This window comes from Lissotriton vulgaris, chromosome 11, assembly GCF_964263255.1.
Source record: "Lissotriton vulgaris chromosome 11, aLisVul1.2, whole genome shotgun sequence".
NCBI classification, from domain to species: domain Eukaryota; kingdom Metazoa; phylum Chordata; class Amphibia; order Caudata; family Salamandridae; genus Lissotriton; species Lissotriton vulgaris.
Window position 1 is genome coordinate 371,192,101 of NC_141699.1, and position 19,018 is coordinate 371,211,118.

The following is a 19,018-nucleotide window of genomic DNA, read 5'->3' on the forward strand; positions in this document are numbered from 1 at the left end:
GAAGCTGTTTGGAAAAGCCTTAAGTTGAAGGAAGCTTCTAAAGATGACTGCAACACCTCCCCTAACTTTGTCAATTCTGTCATTTCTAAATATAGAATAGCCTGTGGGTAATTGATCAAACCTAGAGTGAGAGGTATCATTGAACCAGGTCTCTGTGAGGAAGAGCATGTCAATATTGTGAAGGGTGATGGTTTCAGAGATTTCAAGTTTGCGTTTTATTGCAGATCTGCAGTTGTGGAACAGACAGCGCAGTTCACTGTTTTGGTGACGGGAGCTCTTGGGCTATGAAGGGAGATGGGGATATTGTACTTATACGAGGGTGCTCGGGAGGGTTTAGGTGGATGCGTGGTTCTGACAGAGGAGATGGTCGGAATAGTGTAGATAGTAGGGTTACTTGGAGATGAAAGTTGAAGAAGGGTGGCGTTAGAGGGCTTGTGTGAGTTTGCAATGTTTGCAGACGACAGGTTATGCTTGGCTGTAATGGGGTGGGGGAGCGAGGTGCATCTCGTGGGAAGGTGAGTGTTTTCGAAAGGAATTGAGGTGTATGGAAGAGTGGAAATCTTGGAGCTTAAAAGTGAAATGGTAGCTACAAGCTGGGAGATGGAGGTGAGAAGCGAGCATAGCTTATTTTCCAGAGAGTGTAGTGCAGAGCACGGAAGGTTAGGTGGCTCTATGGAAACAGGAGGGGGTGCAATTGGCGGTGGAAGGTAGGGTGAGGTAGGGGGACAGGAGGAGAGTTGGGTTATAGGGTTCAAAGGTGGGGAAATGTGGTGGTTTGGAGCGGACGTTGGTGCATCAGAGGTGAAGGGAGAGTTGTCTTTGTTGGCGTTGCAAGAAGGATATGTTATGTTATGTTATGTTATGTTATGTTATGTTAAAGAAATTTGTACGGCGCAGCGAACACCATTAGGTTTCTTGGCGCCATAATGAAGAGAGCAGATGAAGAAGCAACAGAGGACGTTTTATTGGTAAGATTCGGTAAAAAGAAAAGTTTTGAGAGAAGATCTGAATTTGGGGTACGGAGTGGACAGTCTGAGAGGCAGAGGGAGGGAATTCCAAAAAGTGGGGGCCAGGTAGGAGAACTTAGGAGAACTTAAGCCCGCCATGTTTCTTCCTCTTATATCTGGGAGTGGATAACAGGGCCAGTTGGGAAGACCGGAGAGTGCGAGGGGGAACATAGGGTTGAAGGAGGGAAGAGATGAAGTGGGGGCCCTGACCGGCAAGGGCCTTGAAAATGATGCAGCCCAGCTTGAATCTGCAGCGGGCGGCCACCGGGAGCCAATGAAGGCTCTTCAGGAGGGGGCGAACATGTTGATCTCTTGGGAGAGAGTGTGTCAGGCGGGCAGCCTGATTCTGAATGAGCTGAAGCCGCCTAAGCTGGTAGGCTGGAATGCCAACATAGAGCGCGTTGGCATAGTCAAGCCTCGATATAACGCTAGCAAGGCTAGGGTAAGGGCCTCAAAAGTAAGTAGCCGGGAGATTTTCCTAATTTTCCTTAATTGAAAATGGCTGGAGGAGACTACCGCGCTGATCTGGGGCGTCATAGAAAGGTCGCTGCTGATGGCAACTCCCAGACTTTTGGCACAGTTGGCAGGGCGGGGTGGGCTGCCGAGGCTGACCGGCCAGAAGGAGGAGTCCCAGGGGTTGGAAGGGCCCCCGACAAGAACCAGCTCGGTCTTGTCGGGGTTGAGCTTCAGATGGTTTGAGCTCATCCAATTGCTGATAAAGCAGAGGGTGTTTTGGAAAGTAGAAATGGAGTCAGCAGAGGAATCGATGTTGAAAATTAGTTGTATGTCATCAGCGTAGTTGAACGCTGTGACATTGAACTGCCGGAGGGCACGGATAAGTGGGGAGAGATACAAATTAAAGAGGAGGGGGGACAGGGAAGAACCCTGTGGGACACCACAGGTAAGTTTGACCTGGGAAGCAGAGAACTGGGATAGTCTGACAGCTTGATGGCGTTGAGTCAGAAAGGAGCGGACCCAGTCCAGGGCGGTATCCTGGATGCCAGCCTCCCTGACACGGTCGACCAAGATGTCATGGTCGACCGTGTCAAAGGCGGCCGACAGATCCAGAAGGACCAGAGCCTGGCAGATGTTTCCGTCCGCTCCCCTGCGCAATTCCTCCATGACAGAAAGAATGACGGCTTCTGTTGAGTGCGCGGGTCTAAATCCAGCCTGCTGGGGGTCCAGGACACCAGAGTCTTCCACAAAAGAACTGAGAATCTGAGTGACGTGCGATTCTAGAACTTTGCTAAGAAAAGGAAGAAGGGAGATTGGGCGATAGTTGCTCATGATGGAGGGGTCTGCCGAGGGTTTCTTCAGAATGGCGACCACCTCAGCCTGTTTGAAGGGTCCAGGAACCTCCCCCCTGGTCAAAGAGTTGTTCAAAAGAGCGAGGGGGGGGTCTGGACAAGAAGTGAAGGCTTCTCGGAGGACCGGGGGGGGGGGCAACAATCGCCGGGAGAGCCAGAGGATACTTTGTGTAGGAGTAACGAAAAGTTATCCTTTGAAATGAGAGGGATGTGAGTAAGAGTGTGGGTGTGAGAGTGACTAGGAACACAAAAGGATGTGGGAGCCGGTGGAGAGATGGAAATGCTGGTTTTAATTTTGATAATTTTCTCAACAAAGAATTGGTTAAGGGAGTCGCACAGGGATTGGGAAGGGGGGGGGGGCTAGGGCAACTCTTTCCGGGTTAGATAGTTCGTCCACTATGGAAAAAATATCTTTAGATTTGTTGGAGGAGTTCATGATTTTGCTAGAAAAATAGCAAGATTTGGCCGCAGTAATTGATTTCTTATACTCCTTCAGCCGAAGCGAAAAAAGCTCTTTAGATGCAGGGGAATAATCCCGGCGCCAGTGTCTCTCAGCTTGGCGAAGACTAAGTTTAAGTGCGCTAAGCTCAGCGGTGAACCACTTTTGGGCATCATGTCTGCGCCTTGTCTTGACGGGTTTTAAAGGTGCCACAGAGTCGGCCGCAGTGGTGAGCCAATGTGTGAGGGTTTTTGACTGGAGGTCGGTGGAAGTGTTAGGTCCAGTGATGGGTGGGGATGAGGAGCTCAGAAGGGCAGTAAATTTGTTGAGGTCAGCTTTATTCCAATTACGTGCCAGGAAATTGGATTGGCGGACAACAGTGAGAGGAAGGGGCATAGCTAAGGAGAAGGTAATGAGGTGGTGATCTGACCAAAGACAGGGAGAGACGAGGGGAGCAGAAATGGCAAGAGAGGACATAATTAGGGGGAGATGGGTGCTGATCGAGGCGGTGGGGCAGAAGGAGAGGGGAGGACTGTGGGGAGTCATAGAAATGTAGGAGATTTGGGAGGAAAAGAGGGGAGGTGGTTGGAGAGGTCCTGTCAGCTAGGAGTGGTGGCTGTGAGGGAACGGGCATCTGGCAGAGTGAGGGGGTTGGGAGATAGGGAAGTTGAAGAAAGGAAGTGGTTCTGCTAGGCCCGAGGGAGGGAAATGGAAGGAGTTACCAAGGGGGGCAAAGGGGTAGCACAGCATTGCTGGAGGAGTGGGGGGAAGGAGAGAGATGCAATGGGTTTGTGGAGAAATCGGGGTAATTAGCGAGGGGAGGAGGGGGTAGAGAAGAGGGGAATAGGGAGGAATAAAGGGAGCGTAAGGACAGTTAACTAGGGGAGAAGGTTGGAGAAGAGGTGGACTAAAAAGGTGGCTGGCAGATAGGAATAGGGGGTAGGAGATGAGATTGGAGTTCGGGGACGGTGCAGCTTGGACAAGGAGCGTATTAGCTAGAGGTAAGGCTGAAGTGATGGAGGAGGGGCATACTGTGAGGTGGTAAGAATGGAGAGGAGGGCACAGGGGAGGGGGAGGGAAGAGGGCCGACCTGTGCTTCTTGGGGGTGCAGCCTATTGGAGTGTTGAAGGGGTTAGGGGAGGAGAAAGGGAGTAATGGGTGGAGCTAGATGAAGAGTCAAGGGATAACCCGTTCGCAGGGGAGGGGAGTAGGGGAGTAGGGTAGGGAAGATGTGGTCAAAGAGAGAGAGACAGGTGTCTTTGCCTTGGATCATGACAGTACCGTTGTTATAGAGTGAGATAGTGAGGGAGCCGATGAAACACGCAGAGGGGGGAATTTTTAGTTGTTTCCCATGAGGGATAGAGGAGGAGGAGGTGACGTTAAGGGAATTATATAAGCTGGTGGACCAAGAGGGGGTGTCGTGAGTGGAAAAAAATTAAATAGCCTTTGAGCCTCCCATAACAACCATTGTAAAATTGATCAACAAGAAGAGAATCAGGGAAACGTAATAGTGTTATGCTTGAATCGTTTTGCTGAAGCTTTAGTCTGGTTGGGAGGATAAATTATTTTGTAGCAATTAATTCCAGACATAACTCAAGTAGTGGCCTTGTTGGGGAAAATGAGGAGGAGGGTGGAGGGGATATAAGAAGGGTGTTACTAGGAAAGCGGTGGTGAGGAGAAGTAGAAGGACATAAAGAGGGCACATATTCCAGACGTCGGGAGAAGATATCTGAACTAATGTGCAGTCCGGGAAGTGAGGTGATTAGGAAAAGGTTGTTGCTTCAGAGCAGAAGAAGATGGGGGCACAGATTCCAGTAGTCGAGAAAGCTTTACTGCTTGGGAGTCTCTATGATTCCGCTGGTATTTGTTGGGCCCTTCATCTAAGTGATCACATAATATACATGGTGCCACCTGGCACTAGGTCATAATTACAAGGGAATTGTTTACATATAACAGGGCCACATAAACCACATTCGGCACCAAACTCATTGTACACCCATAATCTCAACAGACAAATATTGGACCCTAACCTCCTGAGAATCATTAACATTAGGGGCATAAAGCACAGGGTGGAACAAAATCTCACTAGCATAAACCAAAATATGCAAGTCAACATCATAATCATAAAAAACACATTTAGAGGCACTCGGAACAGGGTGCGTAAATCATACTACATGAAAAACATATCCTAGCACCACATGATCACAATAGGGCCTGGCGCCCAACAAACCTCCCAGTCTCCCTGGCCAACTGGCCATCTCAGAGGGGGGCTCAAATGCCCTGTATCCAGAATGTCAGGGCTGCTGCCAGTGCAGCAAAAGTCAAGGATGCGCACTTGCGCAAACCTGTGCATTGCAGCTGGCACTAAGTGCTGCGCAGCTGTGAAGGAATGGGTCAAAAGAGTGCATCTCACTCCTAACTCAATCAGAACGGTCCCCATGGATTAAATGGCCTAAACGGTGCAGCTGGCACTACTTGCTGTGCAGCTGTAAAAGGCCTAAACGGTGTAGCTGGCACTACTTGCTGCGCAGCTGTAAATGAGGGAAAGGCCGCCAGGGCACTCAATGTGCCCTTTGAATAGATAGGTAGAAATGTTGCAGCTGCCCGCGCTGTTGCGGTGCAGCTGGGAATAGAACAGATGGGCCATTGCACAACTGTGCCCTCTGGGACCTTGCTGGGGCTCTTAAAATAATAGTGCAGCTGTTGGAGGCACACAGGGACTCTAGGATAATTATGCCCAAGCGCTGGAGCCACGTAGGCTCTAAAAACAAAGCTGGGGACAACACGGCCCCTCTGGGCCTTTCAACGAGAATATGCCGGCTTGTGGGAGCCAGACGGGCCTCACACTCTGTGCATTTAAGGGTGTCAAGTCAGGCTGGACCCAAAGAAGCCATTTCTGTTTTCGGCCGAGTAAGACGGAGTCACTTTCCCTTTCGCTTTTCCTGTGAGGGCCCGCTGGTCCTCAGGCTCCGATGCAGTTAATCTTTCTTCTAGACGATTTCGCCCCCTCCGATCGGTGCTTTCACACCCTTTCATGCACTAACATGCACTTCCGTGCAATCGGTTGGAGCCCGGCCGGACAGCCACCCAATGCTTTGCAACCCCTCTAACTTTTTCTCGTCCTTCTCTGCTGAAGGTGCTCTCAGGGTTCTGCTTCAGTTGTCCTTGTTAAATTCAGTCCCCACTGGTTTCTCCTACGGTTGTCCTTGTTCGCTGCTTAAAGCCGATATAATGCAGCGTGTATGCATGCTGCGAAATTGACTCGTTGGTGCCACAATGATCGGCACTACTCTGATTAGCCAGTATGCGCCCTCAATATTCTCAGGCAGCCGCCATTTTGCGCCCTGATATTGCGAGGGCTGATTAACCAGCGGTATTGACCAGAAGTAAAACGTTTCCAGGCTGACTATGTAGCGAGAGCTTTACTGACCATCTCGCTTCGCTGCTTTAATGTAACCGTTATATCAGCATGGGCATTAATTGCGGCTCCTATATGTCTCCAGAAGCTGCCATTAAGAAGTCTGGCAAGCTGACATTGATATCGCCGAGTCTCGCAGACCTTAAAAAGAAGGTTAAATACCTTAATGCCAGACTAATGCAGTCCGATTCGGCTCATACAGGAATTTTGATGTTGCCTTTTGATGTTTGATGATGACCTTTCCGCGAAACCAACTCCACTATTAATCCCCCCTTGCAAATGCAAACTCAGAAAGCTTCTTCAAAGTAGCCATCACACTGCTACACCAAGAAACAAATAAAACGAAACGAATTGGAGAGTCCCAGAAAACCGTTATGCGCCGACGGTGCGGAAAAAAGGGAACTGACGTCAGCACGCCGCCTAGGTGGCTCCAGTGAGGTCATGCAGAGTCGCAAGCGGAGCTGTGCCATTGTGACATCCTCGTGGACGTGGGAAAGCTAAGAAAAAGTTTCTGCGGAATGCTGGCACAGGGGAAATTCAAAAGTTGAGGAATCCACAGGCAGATTTATCCATCATAATGGTTTGTTTTATAGGCATGCTCTGTATTTGTACATTGTTAACTTCTACTTGTCAGCCAGTTTAAGCTGGCATCCAGTTTAAGAGCACGTGGTGTAACTTGCACAAATACCTTTAATTGCTTTTAGTATTATCAGTATATCCAAAATGGCACTATTTCAGTCTACATGATGCCTTGTTGCTGCTTATGTGTACTATTTCACTATACAAAATGTTGAGACATTTGGTTCTATTTTTCAAACATGCAAATTACCAGCAATACAAATCTAACATGCATACTTCATACTAAGATAGACATTTTAATGAATTAGTAAGTTTTGACCCTTAATAGTGTTGCACTGGGACTAGTGGAAGACTTCAGAGAAGGGGAAAGAGGCAGTAGAATCCTGTTCCAACCATGTGTTGTGGTGCTCTGTCTTGGGGATGGAAACTTGTCTATGACTGAAAGGAGAAGTGTCTTTAGAAAGCTATGTCCCCGTTCATTTTATATAACTGAGAGAAGCCCTTTCATTGACTGCATGTATGGAACCTATTTCCCAACTTTAAATGGAAAATCAGGCTTATTTTTTAATTAGGACTCTAACCTACACAAATGTGTGGCGTGCTTTGAGACCTCGCCTGGTACATGTAGCATTAGCGACTGGGCTCGACCTCACTTTTGTGGTGAGCACCTTGGTGTAACTACTAAGGAATCTTGTGGGATATGAAGAATAGTTAAATAACCTACAGGTGAACGCCTTTTAAATATATTCTTAGGACACCTTTTGCAATTTGAAAATGGAGTGGAATGTGTACATAGAAGCTATTGACTACTAAATCCATTGGTCGGCATCTTTCAGCTGTTTAAGCTCAGTCCCATAAATTATTTGGCTTCTATCAGGACCACACTGATCACGTATGTGCTTGTCAATATGTTCAATATGTATGAGATTTTTAAAACTTATCGTTTGTGAACAGCCTTGCACTCACTTCAAGCATATGCACACACTATATCACCATTGGGTTCAGTGTGTTACATCTCGGGAAGGTTGGACAATACCAAGCAACTGAATTTTTCATGTGGGCCAATTGATTCCCATAGGATGTTCCAGTCAGGTTAGACCCTCATGTCATACAAACTCCAAAGGACACCCGATGGATGTGCCTAATTATGGTCCTGTAACTCCTGCATGAATACCGTAATTAAGAAATGCATCCTTTTTTATCACAGTGGGACACATATTTGTTTTAGTTGATAATTTTTAGGAGCAAAAAACAATAGGGTTCAATTGCTTAACTTTAATGATGTTGTGTTAAAAATGTTCCTTCTATCCTTTGTGTCTTGATTAAAGTCCAGTTTTCAGATCTTGCTGTATACAGGCATACACATATTGGTTGATAGTTTGGTAGCCTCAGCATTGAATAATAGTGTTTTTGTTGTAAAACATTTGGCTAGTGAGTTTAACATACTGTTATTTTTATTCTTTTAAGCAGACACTATCCCTTCGTTTACCTATCACTCGATCTTTATATGCTAAAGTAACAGTCCCATTTTAAACCTTTTTTTATATTTGCTCTGAATTAAATGAATGATTTCTAAACACATTTTTCCATGTAACCAAACTTAACTCAAGTCTCAACAACATAATGTTAAATGGATTAGTTAGGCTTAGCATATAATAATAGGCGAGTAGGCAACAAGCCCTTGTGTGTTCCCTCCTTAAACAGAGATCTTATATGTACCCTGTTTTGTATAATGAGAAAGATCGTCACCAGATTTACTAAGGCACTTACTAAATTTTTGTGTTTTCTGAATTGTACTTGAATAAATGCCAACATTGATTAGGCTGGATGTTGGATCGGATAGCTACAGATCAAATATCTCTAATTTAAGAAAATTATGCACATTAATTTAGCTATTTAGTGAAACGAGATTAATTAATTTCAAAAGCCCCACATATTGAAGGTTTGTTTTAGGAACCTTTTTTTAAAAATTTCTAAAAAAAATGTTCTTGAACTTAAATTTTGACTACAATTTCAGGAGATTAATTTTTAGTGTGCCCACTAAAAGAAAGAAAATAGTAAAATGTCTGCTATTTAGTTACCTTTGATCCAGCTGAAGCTTCAACACTGATAGAAATGTCAATCTTTTGTTTTATAGGCAATGGTAAGAGTATAACCGATATAACTGAGGAGGAGACTGCAGCTGTGAATCCAGTGAAATGACATCAGCTGGAGGAGAGCGACAATAACACGGCTTGTCCTGCTTCTAAGTCTGATGCCGTCCAATATTTCGCTTCTCCTCATCGGTTACTACGTTCCAGCTAGTTTCTTAAGACACTGAATCCTTTCCATCCCTACTTTACCTAAAGAGAGCTGGTGGGGGAGAATGAAAACCAAATGTGCTGGATGCAGTTCCTTCCCAACAATTCCCTTAAAGAGGCAAATAATGAAGCTCCGGTTGTTCCCATTAGGGATCTTTTGGTGCCTGGTAACCATTCATGTCCCCAAGTAAGATACTCTTGGTAAGAAGGTTTGGAAAGGACTTTTATGATGTGAAATTTCCTCTTTCCTTCTCCCCACCGCACTTAATGAGGTGCTGAACCTGAAAGAGATACTTTTCGCCTCCTGATGTGTGAGCTCCCTTCTTTTCATGCCTTAGCCGAGTGGAAAGAAGAAATGCTGGATTTTTTTAACCGTGTGTAAAATGATTCTAAGATAGCTGGGTAATTGCTTTTATTAGGGTTACTTTTTTATTGCTATGCCCCCGTTGACTGTAGGACCTGTGATTCTCTCTTGCCACCACCAAATAATTCCTGGGTTTAGGGTCTCCTCTTGTGACCGCCTCTCTAACTTGCCACCTGTCCGAAAATCTCACACCTCAGCCGTTATCTGCTTCTGAACAAGGTTTTGTTTGGAGCCTCACTGAAGACCTTAATGGTGAGATCCATCTTTAATGATTATACTATGCACCTCCTTCATCCACTAACCACATCTCTGCCCTTCTTTTTACAAAGGCATTTGTCTAATTGCACAACCACTGCTTTTCCTTGGTCTCTAATGAACAATTCCCTTCCCAATACCGGTACCTGGATGATGACTCTCTGCCAATATCTTTAATCCACATAATTTAACAGACTTTCATTGCCCCTGAGCCATATTTGTAAGGTCTATCATTTCATTCTAGTTTTCATGTGCCTAGTCTCCCCATTTCCTTGTCACGGTCTGTGCTATATTGCAGGAGAGCTTTTTATATCCGTTTTTTCCTGTGGCATGTCCTCCTGCATGCCATATAAGGGATATTATCTTCCTTTGTCTCTGTGCCATGCTCTATTCCATGCCTTGTAAGGCATTTATCATTCCAACCACCTGTGCCATATTTTGTAAGGGATTGCCTACACACTCTGTGGTGTTTTTGCCCTGCTCTGTAAGGTCTATTCTCTGTTCCTGTCTCTGGGTTGGGTTGTGTCCGGTATTTTCATGTCCTGTTGTTCATGTGCCATGCTCTAAACTGAGCCATCCTTCCCTCAAAACATCCATGAGCTGAATCCTGTAAATGTTTTTCTGCAGCATCTCCTTGCCTCCGTATCAGTACTGTCTTTCCAGCTCACCTCTGTCGCATGCCGATTCCCCAGAATGAAGGCTCTCCTCAGTTTCATCCATTTGTATTCGGCAGTTGGCATTTCATCTCACACCTCCTCCTCTTGCACTCCAAGGGATTTCCGGCAAAGGTTGGATATGTGTTGGTGCCATCTTGGGTCTCTCTGTCTTGTAATTCACACTTGATTGTTACGTCACACATCAAAAACCATGGTGACAGTTTGTGGAGGGCTCATTTTTTTGGGTGATCTCCTTTATATTGTGAACAAATGAAACATGAATATTGTACATTGTGTGGGAAACTGTTCCTAATGAGTTATGGTGCCCCTTGAATCAGATTTCAATGTACCACAGAGTGAGAGTGTTCTAGTGAGACAGCCATTCAGTCCATTAAGTTGGACAAGTGTTGGTGTCGCTTATGAAGGGCCTTAGAATCCAAGGTTAGATTTTATTTCTATTTCACGTTTGACATGCAACCCTCAAACTCAAGAGTTTGCTACTTTTCTATAGGATGAGGTGTTGTGCTTTGAGGTTACGTTAGAAAGACCTAGCTCGTTTCTCATTTAAATATTCAGGGATCAAGTTTACAGATGGAGGTCCCTCTTGAGGCCAAGGGCACTTTTCTATGTACTGGGTGGTCAGGTGTCCAGTCTTCCAAACTGCAGTTTCTACATCTATGGAAAAATTCTTGGGGAAGTAGGTGCAACTCTTGGAATGGGGCGCATATCTCCAAACTCTAATTTGATATGTCAGAGGACCGCTTTGAATTCAGGTGCAGCTGTCTGGATCCTGCATTCTACACCTTGGTCATTGGTAGATGACATCACATAGGGTAATGAAAGGTGAATCTTAGTTTTCATCATATAATTCTGTCTTCGCAGTTTAATAGTACTGTAAAATTGAAAAGTGACTATATATATATATATATATATATATATATATATATATATATATATATATATATATATATATATATATATATATATATATATATATATATATATATAAATCTGCCATCAAGTGTTGGGCTCAGAAGTGTGCAAGTTGTTTTTCTTCGAAGAAGTCTTTAGAGTCATAAGGTTCAGTGACTCCTCTTCTTGCTTGCAATGCGCATGGTCCTCAACTCCATTGTTTTTTTTTGTGAAAACCTTTATTTACAAGAAAAGTAGTACAGTTACAGACCTACAACCACAGAGGCCGGCCAGTAGCAATAAATGCCAAATTTGCAATGTTACACAGCTCATCAGCCGACAACCCGTGGGTCTGGCAGTGATACCGCATGGCAATGTAGAGATCTTATGGTGATAGGAGGATAAATGAAAGGTTTCACATTTTATATTTTATGAAACAAACACACAAACAAAAATTCCGAGGCAATAGACTATACAGTGAGTGGCTGTCCCAGGCAGCAGGGGGAGCGACCCAGCTAAAGGAGCTGATTTGATGAAGGATGGAGGATCTCGGGGAGGGAAGGGGGCCGAGAGTAGGCAAGCAAGTCGTATACAATAGGATGTAGATGCCATGGAATGCACGGTCACAGGGACAGAGGAATGTCAGAGACTTCTACGAAAGGGGGGGGGGTGCAAATCTCTCCACGATACGAGTTCCATTGGCCCCATATCCTCCCCCGGGCGACATACAAAAAATGTTCTCTGAACATGCACCGGTCCATGCTTTCTTTCCATGTTGAGACTAGAGGTGCCCTTTGAGACCCCCACAGTTGGGCTATGTCCCTTTTCGCTATCATGTTGCAGAGGGTGGCCCATTGAGTCTGAGCAACGCTGTAGTCATTCGGCTCCCAGACGTTCAATAAACAGCGTCTGGCCTCTGGCAATAATGAAACACCCGTCACCTCTTCCATAACAGCATGCACACGGTTCCAAAATACCACAACATCCGGACATTCCCATAAAATATGAAGAAAGGTAGCAAGCATACCGCAGCAGCGCCTACACAACCCATCCACAGAATAACCCATACACATCAGGCGTGGACCCGTGACATAGACACGGTGTAAAATCTTCAGTTGCACCAGCCGGAGACGCGCCAGAATCGCGACCTCCTTGGGGGAAGATATCGCGGTCTGCCAGTCTTCATCATCCAACTCCAGTCCATCGCCGGTCCAAGCCCCACGAAGCTGTACAAGGAGATCCGAGCGGTCATTGATAAGTTTTGTATAAATGAGAGAAATCGCACTATCGGGGACGTACCCGTCAAGCACTCTATCTTCCAGAGGGGAGGACTCTGGAATAGCGGTTCCAGCTGGGAAGACCGACTCAAGCGCATGGCGGATCTGGATATAGCGGAAGTGCTCCCTATCACTCAATGCGTATTCCCGTTTAAGTTCATCGAAAGTTTTGATTCTGTTCTTGACCCAGAGATCTCCGACCTTACTGATGCCGATGAGGTCCCATTTGTCGAATCCCTTCGTCGTCCAGAGACTGCCCAATCTCTCTGCCGCTTAAAGCGGGGTAGCTCTAGTCAGCTTGTCCGACCACCCCGTGGCAGCGGTTGCACTACCCCACACCCGTACCGCAACCCCAGTGGGGCCAGTCAGATTCTTCCCAGCCGATCTAGAGTAGAGCGCCCTATTATAGTCGCCTCCCGGTAGCTGCCATCTATCCATTTCGAATGCGGGATTCGGGACCGGACCGTACATTGCGTGGTTGACTGCACTCAATTGGGATGCCCAATAGTATCGTTTGGTATCGGGCAACGCTATGCCGCCATCGTACCAGGGCAAAGTCAATTTCGCCAATGCAATGCGAGGTCGCCCGCCCCACACAAGCTTCCTCTGGAGGCCCTCAATCTCGCGGAAATAACTGGCAGGCACCAAATCAAGCGTGTTTTGGGCGGCGTACAGGAATCGGGGAAGAGACATCATCTTAAAGAGGGCCACTCTCCTTACCGGGGACAGCGGCAAACCACACCACTCTGTGACGTCCGATCTAAGCCGGATAAGCGGAGGAAGCAAATTCCTCTCATATCGTGTTGAGGAGTCCAACGATATATAAATCCCCAAATACGTAAAACCGACGTGTGAAATCGGTATCGGACAGACGCGGGGCAAGAGAGGCAATTCTCCAGTAAGCGAATAGATACAGGACTTGGCCCAATTAATAACCTAGCCAGAATTCCTCCCGAAGGAACTCAAAACGTCGAACAATACTCCTAATGATTTACGAGGGGAAGTGAGGTACAGCAAAATATCGTCTGCATACAACGATATACGATCCTCAAAGTCAGGGGACCACCTAATGCCTTTGAGCGATGGTTCCCACCGAAGCCACGCGGCAAGGGGCTCAAGGGCGAGCGCGAAGAGCAGTGGTGACAAAGGGCAGCTCTGCCGTGTGCCTCTTCCGGGAACAAAAGGTTCCGAGGCCCTACCGTTGACCACCACTTGGGCTAGCGGTTGCTCATACAGGAGTCTAACCCACACGATGAAATTGGGGCCAAAACCAAATTTTGCAAGGGCTGCCCACAAATACGGCCACTCCACCGTGTCAAAGGCCATCGAGGCATCCAATGAAACCAAGATGGCCGGCTCACAAAGTGACCCCGCCCTTGCCAATACGCCATGAAGACGGCGAAGGTTGAGCGCAGTATTGCGATGGGGAATGAACCCAGACTGATCTGGGTGTATCAAATCGCTGATCACATTTATCAGCCGATTTGCCAAAAGTTTTGCCAAGATCTTGGGCTCGACGTTCAAAAGCGAAATCGGCCTGTATGATGAACATTGATCGCGGGGCTTCCCGTCTTTGTGGATGACTACAATGGACGCCAGTCTCTGATCCCGGGGAAGGGATCCGAGATCTCGCGATTCCAAAAACATTTGGCGAAGATGTGGCGCCATTTTGTCGGGACACAACTTGTACAGCTCGATCGGGATACCATTCGGGCCGGAGGCCTTCCCCGAGCGAAGGGAGCAGATAGCGAGCGCTACTTCATCGGTGGAAAAGTCCACCTCCATAAGCTCCTTGTCTGACTCCGACAGGCCAGGCAACGCAATATCCCTAAGTAGCAAATGTGAGTCCTCCTCCGGTCTGTCCGAGACCGGCGTGTAGACCTTCTGAAAGTGCTGGGCAAAGACCCCGACTATCTCAACCGGGTCCACAACCCGCGTCCCATCCGCTCTTTCAACAACAGGCACCACCCGATCAATCTTTCTCTTTTATCCAACCAAGCAAACAATTTTCCCACTTTATCACCAACATCATACAGACGCCCCTGTTGCTCACGACTCATTGCTTTGGCCTCATCAGTCACCAGAGCCCTGTAGTCAAACTGTTTAAGGGCTAGATCATGCAACCCCTCAGGTGTAACCCCAGATTCCAACTCTTCTTCCAAAGCAATAATTTCATTCTCCAAACGTACCACCTCCTCATTCTTGCTTTTCCTCGCACTGGCAATCAAGGACAAGGTTTGACCACGAATCACAGTCTTATAAGCCTCCCACAAGGAAATGGGGGAGGACACCGACCCCACGTTCTCAGGAAAGTAATAATCCATGCATTTAACCACCTCTGCTCTAGTTTTAGGATTACGAAGGTGCCAGGGGTTAATCGGAGCAACCCGGCCCTCAATTCCCAACTGTACATCAATAGTAAGCCAGAGTGGGGAGTGGTCCGAGATCCCCCTAGCAAGGTGTCGAATTTCCCTCACAGAGACCACCTGCACCGCCGGTATTAGGATATAATCAAGCCTCGAGAGACTCCCATGTGCTCCCGAATAAAAGGTATATTGTGCCTGTCCGGGGTGCAGTTGCCTCCAGCAATCCACTAGACCCAGCGCATCCAGGAAGTTGCCCAGCCATGATTGTGATTTCGGGAGAATCCTGGGGGGGCTACGATCCTCAATACCACAGACAACCGAGTTAAAGTCACCACCCACAACCAACATACCCTCAGGAAAACCCAAAACCACCCTTCCCAAATCAGAAAATGTGGTGGACTGTAGGCCTGGCGGGACATATACAGAGAGTATGGAGATCGTCTTCCCTTCCCAGCGGCCCGTAATGGCAGCATATCGGCCTCTATCATCCAGCAGAGTGTCGTCTATCTCCAGGGGGAGGGAGCTCCTAACGAGGACGCCCGCCCCCTCGACCCAGTAGTAAATCCGGAGTGTGCCGCCAGACGATAGCCCCGTCTATTCAATGCGTGGCATGTGTTCCCTATTAGTTGTGTTTCCTGCAATAACACTATATCTGGGGAAAGACGTTTCAAGTATTGCAAAACTATCCCTCGCTTTATCCTATCGCCCAGACCATTGACATTCCAACTCAGCACTCCCAGCCCCCTACCCCCCATCCCAGAAATGAGACCAGTGCTCCCCCACGAAGAAACAGGCACAAAAGACGAAATATGTAGCAAAGCGTAGCCTCGAAATAAACAAAGAAACAAAGACCCACCCCCAGAGGAATCCCCAAAACACATCCCCCCACCCTGCACCCCTGCGTTAGACCAAAAAGCCACCCCAACTTGCAGTGTGCCTGTTGCCCCATTAAACTAACCTACAAAAAGAGAGAAAGACCCCTAGAGGAGGAAGAGTCCCGATTCCTCCCACCCCCGGGTAATCACCAATATATGTACATAAGAATCATCGAACCACTGCTATAAGTCCATAGACCTGGCACGCCGGCAAGGACTCACTCCTCCTGTTCCTCCAGTCCACCTTCAGCGCCCCTCGATTGTTCCGGGCGGTTCCGATGTGCCGGCAGAGTATCGAGCCAGTCACTGACAACCTCAGGGCGGTCAAAGAAGAGCGCACATTCCTCATATTCAATCCTCAATCGGGCCGGGAAAAACATAGCATACTTCAGTCCCATGTCTCTAAGTCGCCGTTTCACCCCCGTGAAGCCCATGCGTTGTTTTTGCACCGCCTGTGTAAAATCCGGATAAAAACTGATCGATGCGTTTTCAAATTTTGTGGGACCATTGGTGCGTGATGCTTGAAGAATAGCGTCTCTGTCCCGAAAATAAAAAATCCTGGCTATGATAGGCCTCGGGGCGGCACCCAGTTTAGGCTTCCCGCCTGGAACTCTGTGGGCACGCTCCACCGTGAAAAAGTTACTGAGGCCCTTGGGTGTTAAGTGATTCAACACGAGGTCCTCCACCAGGAGGTCTGTGGATAATTCCGTGGAATTCTCCGGAACACCGATGATGCGGACGTTGTTGCGCCTTGCCTGGCTCTCGAAATCATCCAGCCGACGGGCAAACAAGTCATTAGATGTTCGGAGATTACGGACTTCGGTCTGAAGATCCGAGACATCAGTAGTGAGGCTTGCAGTCTTGATGTCCAGGGACTTGACCCGCTCATTGGTCTTCTGGAGATCCGTCCCGATGAGGTTGACTTTGATTGCCACTGTGTCTATCTTAGAAGCCAGTGTCTCGTACTGCTGGCCCATAGAGGTCTTCACACTTGCAATGGCGCCCATGACGTCCCTCAATGTCAATTCTTCTGTCGCAGGAGAGCCATCTCCAGTTTCGTCCAAAACTTTACCCACACCACCAGGGGATCCTTTCGGGCGGGTGAAGAGATCCATAGTATTGGATTGGGTGATACCCCCTCGGTACGTGCCCTTGGTGGCCCGCTTCTCGCTCTCCGTCTTGCCCGCCATTTTGAGCAGCGAGCCCTGACGGGCCTTTTGGGACCTGGTTAGAATGGCTCTCCGCAAAACTGACTTGTAGAGTCCGGGGACGAAGGCGAAGGACAAGCTTAGAGCCGGCAGCAAGACACAGGCCAGCAGTGTCAACAGGCAGCAAGTCGCAATAGGCAATGACCAAAAACGCAACCGAAAGTACCACAGGGGCCGAGTCTCACTGGCCGTTGTTGTTCAATTGCCACCTGGGTACCTCGGGGACTCAAGTCCGTGGATAGTCGTCGATTTAGGCCGCGAAGTTTCAAAGTGTAGTAAGTCCGGTTTCCGGCGGCCAAATCAATTTTTGAAAAGAGATATCGTGTCAGCATGGCATCAGCTAGTAGAACCCGTCGTCAAAATCAGGATGCGTGGCAGGATAGATGCGGGAGGCGGGAAGGGTCTCGGGAGCCCTGTGCTCATGCGTCCATCTTGGATGCGCACGAAGCTCCTCCCCCCTCAACTCCATTGTTAGATTGTTTTTTCCCGCCATATGGTTAGGACGTGTGCTCCTCTGCTTCAGTTTGACACCATCGTCTGTCGCGTCTATAATACCGTTGGTATTGGTTTTGAAAGCGGTTCGAAACCTAGATCCCTATTTCTAACATCAATATCGAATTTCTGAAGGGACTCTATTTGGCCGTGGCCAATATCTGAGGCCGTTACCCTTTGGGATGAAGTTCCTCTTAGGGACTCTCAATAAAAATGGCCAATCGGTTATGGAACGGATGCCGTTCCATTTCTGCCCTAAATGTCATTACAAAGCTTTAACCCACCAATCTACATCAGGTGTGTAACTTGTGCCTTTCCCCAAACCATGAGAAGGTGACCTGCGAAGCCTGCAGGTATTTTCCATGTAAGAAAACCATCAGAGATCGAAGAACTCGAAGAATGGAGATGTCTCGACAAGCTGTGCACTATATGCTGGATCGCTTCGGCTCAGAAGACCCGGAAACTGATTTGGAGGATCATCTATCGGTCGCAGGTGAGGGCAGCTTTTCTCTGGATCAGAGCTCCGGATCCGACATGGAACAGGCCATTCCTCCACGGAAGTCCGTGAGTACTGTACCCACCCCGAACACAACAGATGACCACAAAGGGTCGATTGCACCCAAGGCAAAGAATGTTGTTGGGCCCCCCTGCCTTAGGGCCATTATCGGCAGCAACTAGCTTTCTCCAGAAAAACAGCCCCAACAGCAAGACGGCGACCCGAGGCCATCCACATCGGAGTCAAGCAGGCCGTTGGTGCAGAAATCTCCGGAGCCAAAACACCACCAGGCATGGGCACCGAAAAAATTGGCTTCGTAGCCGGCCCCAAAAATTCAAGTGCTGAAACCAACATCGGAGCCAAAAAAAACATGTAGAACTGTAGAAACAGTAGAGCCAGTGCGAGAGAGATTGCACCAAGAATTAGACTCACACCAAAAACATTTGATCGTAGACCCAGACCATTATCTTTTAAGGAAGCCATGAATCTGCCTGTGCCTCTTCCTCCAAACAAGAAGAAAAAACACTTCACCACTGCTGCCTTCCGTGCACAACCTTTCTCCACAACTCTTTCCAGTTCATACTTAGACGCACTCTCGAGAGGGTTACATGCAGTCATATACAGGGCTTATGGGAGATGGAAATCAATATTCACTCCCACCTCAAGATGCTCTTTGGGATACTTATGATGCAGATGTACATAATAATACCAATCCAGATTTGTATCCATGTAGACCTTCCCCTCCTGATGACTCAACAAAAACCTGTCATGATTTGATAGGTAGGACAGCCACATACCATAAAGTGCCTTTACACACAGAGCTATTAGAAGGTGATTTCTTATATGAAACTCTCTCATCCAATCAGCGTTCAGCGCAAGATTTACCAACGTTAAAAGGTATACTTAGGCACAAGCAAGACATATTTAATGACCTAATCAGGGCTAAAGTAATTACAAACCCTCGCCTCAGCGTATATCAAGGGTCAACTTACACCAGAATAACTGGTAGTGGCCACAGCTCTTAAAATAGCAAATTCTCAAATGACTAGTGACACTCCGCATCCAGA

General features: G+C 47.5%; 1 protein-coding gene across 2 annotated transcripts in view; it reads left to right on the top strand.

Moving 5' to 3' along the window:
* Positions 1-11,231, top strand: part of CNNM3 (cyclin and CBS domain divalent metal cation transport mediator 3) — a 375,209-nt gene extending 363,978 nt beyond the window's left edge. For both annotated transcript variants that reach the window (XM_086943352.1, XM_086943351.1), the window contains one exon: positions 8,888-11,231. Coding sequence is in view for 1 of the 2 variants with exons in the window: in XM_086943351.1 (XP_086799477.1) it covers positions 8,888-8,952 (65 nt within the window). In the remaining variant the exon portion in view is untranslated. The remainder of the gene's footprint in view (positions 1-8,887) is intronic.
* Positions 11,232-19,018: the final 7,787 nt, after the last annotated feature.